The 11910-nt window shown below is 34.1% G+C and overlaps 1 protein-coding gene across 1 annotated transcript; it reads right to left on the minus strand.

Moving 5' to 3' along the window:
- Nucleotides 1–10037: 10037 nt before the first annotated feature.
- On the minus strand, nt 10038–11066 carry LOC114093649 (olfactory receptor 4A15). The gene has a single exon (XM_027936505.1). The coding sequence runs from the start codon at nt 10989–10991 to the stop codon at nt 10038–10040; it is 954 nt and encodes a 317-aa protein (XP_027792306.1). The 5' UTR covers nt 10992–11066.
- Between the last annotated feature and the right edge of the window lie 844 nt (nt 11067–11910).

An 11910-nucleotide genomic window follows, 5' to 3' on the forward strand; every position in this document is an offset into this window, starting at 1 on the left:
GAATATAAAGCATTTTCATTTATTTGTGAATTCATTACAAATCCCTAGTTAAACAATGTGTGATACATTACATTTTGCTTTACACTAATTATAATAATTTTCTAGTTTCATCACTAATGAGCAAAATATGATCTTTGTCATGTTTTTTATAATTTTATGAGATTTTGCTGCTTGTTAAATATTATTTTCTCTTCAGTTATTAAAGTTACTTATGAAAGCTGGGAGGATTTTTTAAATTCCTATATTCTTACCCTGTGTATTTCACTACAGATTTTTCTGTTTTTCTATATTTTGAATTTTTTTCATTTTAAGTCAAACAGATATAAAATATGGTATTAAAGAGCATTTTTATGAACCTGTCAACTCCACTCCCACCACAGAGAGGTATGTGTATGTGGAGGGAAAAGGCTGCCTAAAGCAATATAGTTTTTTTAAATTTTTTATTTTTTTTATTATTTCTTACATTCATTACAATAGAGGAGTGCATTACATTCATATTTTTTTGCATTGCAATTCTTAATACACCTTTATACCACAATTTATCAAATCTATGTTTGTATATAAAGTATGTCGACACCAAATTCACATCTTCATACATGAATTTTTTATAATGATGAGCGTCTCCTTCCACTATCCTTGCTATTCCCAGCAATATAGTTTTAAGTTCTGTTTAATAATTACTTTTTATGGTCATTTCCAAATATTTTTAATTATCAGCTATATATCTCATAGAAATATAGCATTGAAAAATATAAATGCACTCTTGTTTTATGTCCTGGTAGAGAGAGACAAGAGAATGGCAAATGAAAAACAGGAATGATATATTTTGCCAGATTGTAACCTCTGCTATCAGAAAAATAAAGCAGGGTAATTGAAGCATAGGGTCTGGTAGAGGAGGCTTCCTTGAAAGGGAATACATAACCAGACTGGAAGGGAGTAAGGAATGAGCCAAGAAGGAATCCAAAAGACGGCTCCAGATGGCACCAAGGGAAAATCCCCAAGGAAGGATTAGGCTTAGTAATTGTGAGTAGGGGCCACTTGGCTGGGGCTGAGGGCAGATCTCGCAGGGCTTTGTAGGTTATTGGAAGGAGCATGACTTCCAGTGATAAGCACAGCAGTGGGTGGTTTTGCACAGTGTGATCTGACTTAGATGTCCAAGGGATATATCTGACCTCTGACTGAAGAGTGCTGTGAGGCTAGCTAGGATGTCACTGTGATGATCCTGCTGAAAGATGACTGGGATTTGAACCAGGATGGTAGAGGTGGAAAGGATTGTAATATGTAGGTAAATCTAGTAGAGTTTGCTTGACATAGGGTATAAAAAGGGAAAAAAGAAATCTACTCCAGTTACTGACCATATCACCCAAATAAAACATGGCCATTTATTGAGAATTTTCATGTGCAGAAGGCACAACTCTCAGAGCCAACATGGCATGAGGGCTTATCAAGTGCCTGAGACTTTTGATCCTTACATCAACATTGAGTCAGACATCATGTTATCCTGATTTAAGATTTGAAATGAGTCTTAGAGATAGGAAGGAAGTTGTTCACTATTACTTAATAGGCTGCCATCCAAACCAGACATTGAAATAAATAGCCAAAGCAATTCTCTGAAATGTGTTTAACCCCTCAACCCTTAACTTTTTTCTGTAAAGTGAAGCTAATGGAAGTAACTGTAATGACACAGAGACTAGCTCACTAACTGGCACAAAGTACATATGCAGTAGGCAGCTGCCAACATCAGCTATTTTAATTTGTATTGAAATTTTTAGAAGTATAAGATATCACAACTTACGGTGAAAATGGATGTTCTGTGGCCATGGTTTTTAAAATTACAGCGTTATTTCTATGAGGTACGTTGATATATGCTACCCAAAAGCAATGGATTGTCTCAAACAATAACACACTTGTCTCATTTTTCTGCATGGCTTTCAACCTCCCAACATGAATCATTTTTTTCCTTCTTAATTAAAATGACTGCCTTTAAGCTATTTAACACATACACACACACACACACACACACACATACACTCATACACATCTCCCCCCACACACAATCAGACTTATTAGTTAATTCTGACATTAGGCAGAGAGAAGCAGTATTTGCAAGACATGAGTACGTTTCTAACATGAGTGCTAAATATAATTTTATAGCATAAACATATTTTCTTACAAAGATTTATGTTCACTGATACTCTTCGCTTTAAATCCATTTTTTTTTTTTTTTGCTTTACTGCTCAGCAACCTCCCTCCACAACAAAACAAAAACTATCTCTATTTGTTCACTACTCTCCTATCAATTTGAAATGTTTCTAGGGTTATTTGTCTTGTTTTGTTTTGTTTTGTTTAATGCAATAAAGTAAATGAGTAAATAGAGTATAGTGTTCTTGCTGCCTAATCTTGAAATATCCACCTGTTTTCCATCTCTTCAAAAGCCATTGACTTATTTCTTAGGTGAAGAGATTAATAATTTGGAAACAAGGAGACTACAGTCATCTTCTATGTTTTATCAAGTAAAACTATCTCAACTCTGGGGGGAAAAGAAGTCTATGGATTTTGCTGTTTTCAACAGTGATGCCAGAAGCGATATCTTCCATCAACGGATGAGGTTTTCACTAAGCCCCTGTCATACATAAACACATATAGAACAAGCAACAATCTCTTATTAAGAAACAAACTACATGCGATCTCAGAGGAAAATCACAAAACATTCAATTTGTACAAAAGCTATGTCATTAGAGTGAGTTTTTAAAAAGTCATTTTTTTATGGCTTCAGGAATTTAAAAAAAAACATTTCTCCAAAATTTTTTTTCTTAATTGAAATATGATCATTCAGATATTACTAAAATTTGTATATTATTGGAAAGAAAGCTATAATTATATAAAATTACACATTGTAAAACATAGAAAATAAATGTAACAAAACAGTCTTGTTATGTTTTGGTCTCTGTGAAACTAAGAGATATTTTAATCTTTCTTTTTATTTATCTGTATTTAATATTCTTTTATAATACTATATTTATTCTTGCTTTAGAAAGGATGATTTTAAAGAAATTTAGTACACTTCTGAATGCTCCAATAGTTTTTTCTCATCCTCACCCAAGTTTTCATGATCTGAGAAATATTACACATTTTGAAAAGTTCAAGGATTAAGGAAATTATACCTATTTCCTTCATAAGTCATGTAAATAATCTAAAGAATATAAAGTTCTGTGTGAAGGTTAAGCATTATCATTATATATGGTAATCAAAACCAATAATATTTGACTGCTTCATTTATCCTTGCACTCTGCAAAACACTTTTATTTAATATGTTTTGTAAAGAGCTATTTTTGGAAAGATATTTATTCCTTCTGTTTTACAGATAGAAAAATTGAGACACGGAGAGGGTAAGCCTGTGCTCCAGGGCATGTCGTTATTGAGGAGCAAATCCAAAGGTATAATTTAAGTCTGCCTGGCCTCAAGCCTTCACTTTGTCTTGGCTCCATAGTACTTCCCAAGTAATAACTTACCTGAATAGCATAAAACTTCTTTAGCTTCACATATCACATCAGCTTTAAGAAGACTGTTTCTCAGTCCAAATTATGGAAGCATTAAAAACTGATTTTAAAGACCTTTGGGAATTTGAAATATGTCAGCTTCTCAGATTCTTTATGAATTTCTCATGTATACTCTCAGGAGAATTTAGAATTACCAATTTATTTATTTACTTATTTTTTTCTAATTCACTTAATAGCACATTATTTACTGTTCTAAATTCACTATTAAAAGAAAACTTACATTGATTAGACATTATTTTAAGCCACTTTCATATCAACCTCAAAACCCCTATGAAATGAAATACATAATTTACAATTGATTGATAGGAATACTAAGGCTTAGAATAATTTATTTCATTAACTCAGGATTCTGTAACGAATGAATCATAGACCTGAACTTCAATTTCTTCTTCTTTCATTTGCACTATGTTGTCTTCTTGATGTTAAGATCTCTTTAAATTATACAATCTCTGGAAATTGTTGAACTTTGCTTCATCTTAAACACAGTAATAATACTAGATTTCATATTTTATTGAAACAAGAGTTTTAGGAGAATTCAAGTCCATGGAGATCAGAATATAACTTGTAAATTAAATATAAAATATTATTGAGGTCAGAATATGACCTAGAAATAAATAAACAAATAATAATATTGAGTTTTGAATGGGTTTTTGGAGAATATATATTTAATTATGAATAAAAAGAAACAAAGACCATGCAAGGAAAAAATAATCCCCAAATTGGGTATTAAGATGGTGATACATTAGAACTTCAAATGTGTTACCTCAGACCCCATGATTGGTGATCCGCTCAGCACAGTACACATCCTCAAGACCTGAGGACTGACCTTGCTGCTGCCACACCACAGCATTCAACATGCCCCCAATACACAAAGACCAATCCACTCACTGACCCCTGACTTAAGCAACACCACCCTCTACCACCAGTGGCCATGCTGTGCACACCACATGTCCCACAGGGTCTCAAACCAGGCCACTCAGTGACCCTACCAGTAGCAAAGATTCATGACTGCCCCTATAAACACCTAAAGTCTATCCCCCGAAAGCACTTACAGATACTACAGATGTTGATTAATGCTGAAAAAAAATCACACAAAGATGGTAATACTGCACTCACACAATGTCAAAGCAAAAGTACACTATTCACCTAGTGTCCATGACCCATAAACAGAAAAATCCTTTCCCTATGAAAGCTGCTCCATAAATTTGGAAACATTATTATTACACTAAATGCACAGATATCAATGTAGGGACAAAGAAATATTTAAAAGTAAGGAAATGTGACACCTGTAGAGAAAAATAACCTCAAGTACCAGATAAAAAAGGAAATTATGAAATTCATGAAAAGGAATTAAACATTATTTAAGAGAGCTCAGTTTGATACAAAAGAGTACAGCTGGTCAACCCAATGAAGTAAGGAAAGAAATTCATGATCTGCAAGAGAAATTAAAAAGAAAACACAGGAATAATTAAAAAGAACTAAACAAGTCATAAAAAATGGAGAACTCAGTGAATGAAATAAATAATACAATTGAGACCTTCAATAGTAGAGTAGATGAAGCAAAAGGATTTTGCAACTTGAAGAGATGTCCTTTTAAATAACAGCAATATAAATTTAAAAAGAAGAAAAATAAAATGAATGAAGAAAGCTTATAAAATTTATGAAACATTATTAAGGGAAAACATTTAATTACTGGAATTCCTGAAGGAGAAAAGATGGGGAAAATCCTAGAAACCCTATTTGATGAAATAATAGCTGAAAACATCCTAAGACTTGGGAGAAATACAAACATCTAGATCTAGAAAGCTTAAAGTGCCCAAGTGGATGTAACCAAAAAAGATCCTCTTTGAGGTATAGTGTAGTCAAATTATCATATGTTAAAGACAAAAACAAAATTTGCAAATTAGAAAGAGAAAAGGGTTGAGTCACATAAAAAGGAAATCACATTAGACAAACATCAAATTTCTCAAGTCAAAATCTATAGGCCAGGAGAGAATAGGATGAGATACTAAAAGTGCCAAAAGAAAAACAAAATTAAGAAAGCACAGCAAAGCATCCTTCAGGAATAACATGAAATTAAGCCTTTTTTAAATAAGCAAAGTTTGAGGAAATCCATCACTATTTGATGGGACTTAAAATGCTTGAGAGGATACTACATTTGGAAGCAAAAGTGTAATAACTCAATCATTAAAACAACTAAAATTATAAAACTCATTTCCAAGCAGATACACAAATAAGAAAAAGATATGGATTAAATTTAATCACTCCAGAAATCCTAAAAACCACAAAGATGATATGACAGAAAGGAACCAAGTTTATACAAAATAGCTAGAAACCAATTAACAAGGTGACAAGAATAAAACATTACCTTTGAATAACAACCTTAAATGTAAATGGATTAAATTCCTCTAATAAAAGATAGAGACTGGCTAAATAGATAAAAAAAAAAAAATAAGGACCCACTACAGGCACCCATAATGAACTAACTAAAAAAGAAATAAAGAAAAAAAATCTTACTTCCACCATAATAGGTCTTTCAAACAAATCAAGACTACCAAATGCATGCTATAAGGTCAGAAGCAATCTCATTTACAATAGCTATACAACTTAAATAAAATACCTAAGAATAAAGTTAATCAGGAAGGTGAAAAAAATCTCTACAACTGAAAACTATAAAATATTGATTCAATAAATTGAAGAGGATATTCAAAAATATGGAAAGACATCTCACATTCATAGATTAGAAGAATTAATATTGCAAAAATATCTATACTACACAAAAGGTAATACAAATTTCACATCATACTGAAGATTTTCATCTAAGCATCAGGAAAAGAAAAAAATAAATAAAGCATTAGCTTTGGTAAAGCGTTTGTAAATATGATAATATTTGGAAATTACTTTTTTGTCTATTGAGTAGTGCTACAAGAATACCAATTAAGAAAACACACAAAACTCCATAACTTAAAACTTAACATTCCTAGTTTGCAGCTGGCTGTCACGTGGTTAAGCCAACCAGGACTCAGAGTGAGAAAAGTGCTACAGAAGAAGAAAAGAAGATTCTACTGATGTGGTGGTGGAACACTGCACTGTACTGCTGCCTGTAGAAACATGAAAAACAGAATATATCCCTGATGCACCATCAAAGGAGGGTCCTAGGTAGAAATATGAGGATGGCTCCAACTTCTAACTGCTTCTAGTAAAATTCAACAAGAAACTGAAACATGCTAAAGAGAGAACAACAAAAAGTCGAGGAAGCAGTGCTTGTTCAACTTAAAATATAAATATACCTCTCATTTATAGCCTCTTCAGATAAGAAAATATGCTGAAGTTAAGAAACATGAATTCCTGGAGAAATCAAAGACAGATATCCGTGGGGAATATGTAATCAAAGATGAAAACAGAGATGGGATTCTAAAACACTCGGTTGAAATCACAGAACTATTTAAAATTGTTTTTATCATTTTTAACAGACACAGACTTCAAGACGATTAGGGAGATTTGTGAAAATCTTGCTCTAAATAATAAGACTTGTAAGAGTCTATGAGGTGGTGGTTCATCGCCTCTGTACAGAGATCCTCTGGGGGAAAAAAGAGCATAGTTCAATGATATTTACCTAATAGAATATACCCCAAAATATTTAGGAAATTCACCAAAAAAAAAAAAAAAGTACAAGGTCTATATCAGTTTAAACAAAAAGGAACATTTGAAATGAAATGCAATAGTCTTTGGACCTCCAACCTTCTATGAAAAGAATCAGGCTGAAAAAACTACTAACTAGGGACACATGCTATGGCTTGTGGGGAAAGAATGGAGAGCTCAGAAAACACACTCAGAAGCCCAAAGGGAGAAACCAGAATCATGGAAAATTACTCCCAGAAGGAGAACTGGTGACAATCAAGGAATGTTAACAACATATACCTAAGTGGTTTCAAGACTGGTGTAGAAGAGTCTCTCCTGTGTGCATCCAATTTCTCTTCTTTCTGAACATAAGCATCTGTTGGGGTTATCCCATGTCTGTCACGCTATTCTACCTTGGTGTTGTGGGGAATGAAGTGGTAGATATGGCAGAAAGATCAGTACAGTGGAGGGAAGGGCCTGGGCAATGGAGGAAAGGAGGAAAAAGGGGAGTAATAGGACTAAATTAGAGCCAATTATATTCCATGCTTTTATAAACATGTCAAAACGAACCACAATGTTATATATAAATAAAAATAACCAACACAATATGAAAATGAAAACAATACAGCTTCTACTTAGCTCACTTTCTTGGGACTCATGCTCTTTAGACCTCTGAGCCAACATAAAAAAAGTTCCATTACCCTGAAGTTAGCATGCTTGAGAGAGCATATGGAGATCATATAAAAAAGAGAGAGATGTCCAAGGAGAGCACCCACCATTTTACCCCTCCCCCACTGTTCAAGATATACCAAACATGTAAGATCCTTTTCTATAACCAGCACCAACCAATTTCTGACTGAACCCGATATTGTAAGATAGAAGTACCCAGCTGACCTGCTTATAAATTCTTGAACCATAGAAACCACCTTATATAGTAACAGGTTGGTATTGCGGGCCACTAAATATTATGGTGATTTATACACAGCAATAGTATCTAAAATTCTACAGCAAATTAGGTATTATGGTATTGGCTCACAAATAGATAAATTAAATGAACAAAACAGAAAATAAAGAATAAGAATTGTTATATAGACTTTTAAGTATGAAAGGGTAGCATTTCAGTGTAGTGGAATCTGGCTGTTCAATAAACATCCTGGGAAAATTAAACACTTTTATAAGAAAGTAAAGTGTGTTTTCATCTCATACTATATAGGAAAACTCAAATATAAGGGATTAAATTTGAAAAGCAAAACTTGAAATTTTTAGAGGAAGTTAACATCATATACGACATGGCAAGGAAGAACTTCAAGAAGCAAACACAAGGGCTTTCTTCTGAGTCCAGCTTCTTCATCTCTGCCCCATGAGCCCCTTGGGTCCGAGAACTCAATTGTCTTCACACTTGTATCCAGGTGCCAGATTCTCCAATTCCAATAATTGCAAAGTTTTTCATTCTCTGTATTGGATTCCTTTCTCATGAAAATAACCAGAGTACTTTTTATTTTATCCTTTAAATAGGAAATGAAACTTCGTACTGGCTTTTACTCCACATATGCTGAATAACTGGAGGTGCTAATATTGCTAATTACCTCAAGTAAATCCATTATAAGTTGAGAAAAGGATGGAGAAAGAAAAGTCAGTTTTTTCATTGTACATGTTAGATGTAGACTTTTCAATAAGGCCTAACATGTAATGCCAGAGCTTTTTAAAAAATGGTCTTTGAAACACAGCGTTAGATCTTCAAATGTACTACAGAGCAAAGACAGAGAAACATCTTTGATTTACCATTCAAGTCAAAAAGAACATACAATTTATAGAGAATCAGAAGGGAATTCATTGTGTAAAATATAACAATCTGTTCCCAAACCATTTAGTATTCATTGTGTTAAAGCATAAATAAGTGCTCCCAAAGAATTGGATTTAATATAGGCAGGTCTGGCAGTTCCAATGTGGTTTGTGATATTTAAATAAGTTTTATTTCTATTGAAAGAACCCAGTTGATCTGTATATATACAATGGGGTTGAACAGAATCTCCAAAAGTTGGTCAGAAGCTACAAATTCAACCATTTGCTACATGAGCATCTTACCTTCATATGGTACAAAGTTAACTAAGTTGATTGCTCGTTAGTTTCTCCTGAGCTCTGAACAAATGGTATAAAATTTGAAATTCATCCGGTTGACCAAAACCTGTATTTTTATGGTTAGATTGACAGGATTCTGTTGTTGATTTTGTTTTCAGTGCCAGGGATTGATCTCAGGACCTCATGATTCTAGACAAGCACTATGCTAATGAGTTATATCCCCAACCCCTAGATTAACAGTTTTTTAACAATCCTAACATTTAAATTTGAAATGTCTGTCTCTTGAACCAAAGGGAACGAGTTCTATTGGTTCACCTGTTTTGTGTGCAAGGAAGCATCATAATCCCTACACAAAAGATTTTAGCATTCTCACCAAAAAAAAAAAAAAAAGAAATGATGTTAGTGATGTAATGGATGCTAATTAACTTAACTGAAACTTTTATGATGTACACTTGGATTTAAACTCCATATTGTATAAACTCTCATATGTCAATTAAAAATAAACTTTCAAATTCAAAAAAGAGGAAAGAAAATTAAAAGAACTTGAAATAAAAAGATATTACTGTCCACCAAATAATCTTAAAATATCATGATTACACATACAAGGTATTAAACCCATGCAGTTCTGTTGGTCTCTAATGGGCATAACACATTACAGTTAAAGATTAATTGATATGGCTGATTCAGAACAAAAAGGCTAAGTTACCAAAAGAGAATGGGAATAAAATGGAATTGTGGAAAGTGAAAGTACTCTTTGTTTCTGAAAAAGAATGACCATCATGTTCTGCATGAGGGATACAGCCCTCTCCCTGCTACGGTCACTTTTTTACTCCAAAGTTTCCTCATGGCGTTTTTCATTTCTGCATTCCGCAGGGTATAGATTAGGGGGTTCAACATGGGAGTTATGAAAGTCAAAAACACAGTCATGGATTTGTCAATGGGAAATGTGGAATTGGGCCTCGCATACAGGAAGATACAGGGGACAAAGAATAAAATGACCACAGTGATGTGGGAAGCACAGGTGTAGAAAGCTTTGCGTTTTCCCTCCAAACCATGGTTTTTTAGGGAGTGTAATATGACCCCGTAAGAAATTAGGAGAATCAAGAAGGTGGCAGTGCAAATTGCTCCTCCATTAGCTATCATGGAAAGACCAAGGAGGTAGGTATTGGTGCAAGCAAGATTCAGCAAGGGATACATGTCACACACAAAGTTGTCAATGACATTAGGGCCACAGAAAGGCAGCTGATAAATAAAGAGAAACTGAACTAAGGAGTGGATAAAGCCTCCAATCCAGGCCACCAACAGCATGAGAACACACACCCGCCGATTCATGATGGTCAAATAATGAAGAGGTTTGCAGATGGCCACATATCGATCATAGGCCATCACCACCAGGAGAATGACTTCAGCCCCAGCAAATAAATGATCTATAAAAATTTGAGTCATACAAGCATGGAAGGATATGGTCTTTTTCTCATAAAGCAAATCTACAATCATTTTGGGAGCAATTGCAGTAGAGTAGACTGTGTCTATAAAAGACAAATAAGCCAGAAAAAAGTACATCGGGGAGCCCAGGGACTGACTGGCTATGATGGTCACCAGGATAAGCAGGTTGCCCATTATGGTCACGATGTAGATGAGCAGGAATGTGACAAATAGAATTTTCTGCCCTTCAGGATTCTGGGTGAGGCCCAGGAGGATAAATTCAGTCACATTGTTCCTGTTTTCCATGTGATCTTCTGAAGCTGGTAAAGTCAGGCAGCAGAGCCTGCAAGGTAGAGGGCCAATAATGAATTTGAGATGATCTCAAGTTATACATTGAAAACAGAAAGGATCAGAGCATGCAGTGTGCAGGTAGGAATAGGCCACAATAAAAATCAGTATGCAATGCAATCACTGTGCAATATCAAAAAAGGAGACACACACCAAGAAGAATGGGATGCCTTTCTCAACAGTATTTCCTCCCCAAGGCCTCACATAGAGTATTGCAGTAGAACAAGAGCATTTGGTATTTCTTCCCACGATTATTGTATTTATTTTCATAAAATTCTTCCTTCATCATTAACAATGAGACTTCAAGTTTCTAGGTGGCAGATGTATATGAAGGGATTTATCTACCACAGGATATTCTGAATATCCATAAAGTCACTTTCTCCAGAATATCTCTCAGGAAGACTGCATTTGTAGCATTATAGAGTTTTTTTACTTTCCTGATGACATTTTGTTTCTCTAAGACCAATCGTGAAAACAAGCTCATGAGTAATTACCTCACTCCTATATGTATGCAAAATAATACTATTAAATAGAATGTAAAATTATAAGTCAGTGTTAAGATATTTGCCCATCTACTACTTCCCTATAAGTTCTAGCAGTCTAGGATTAACTCATGGCAATTAAGGAACCAGGACACTGTGAGTGCTCCCTGAATGTTTATTAGGCTTTATTTAATTAAACTGAATTTCAAAGCTTGCCAGAAATCAACTGAGCAAAGATAAATAAATTAATCTATTCCCAATCATGAAAATAGAATTAAAGCAATGGATTTCATTAACACACACACACACACACACACACACACACACACACACACACAAACTGAATTGACATTTCTTGCAACCTATGTTAGTGCAAACCTGCAACAGATTTGCAG

The sequence above is a fragment of the Marmota flaviventris genome, chromosome 9, assembly GCF_047511675.1.
Source record: "Marmota flaviventris isolate mMarFla1 chromosome 9, mMarFla1.hap1, whole genome shotgun sequence".
Classification (NCBI taxonomy): domain Eukaryota; kingdom Metazoa; phylum Chordata; class Mammalia; order Rodentia; family Sciuridae; genus Marmota; species Marmota flaviventris.

Coding starts and splice junctions, on each gene's coding strand:
- LOC114093649 (XM_027936505.1), bottom strand. CDS start 10,991: ATGGAAAACAGGAACAATGTGACTGAATTTATCCTCCTGGGCCTCACC.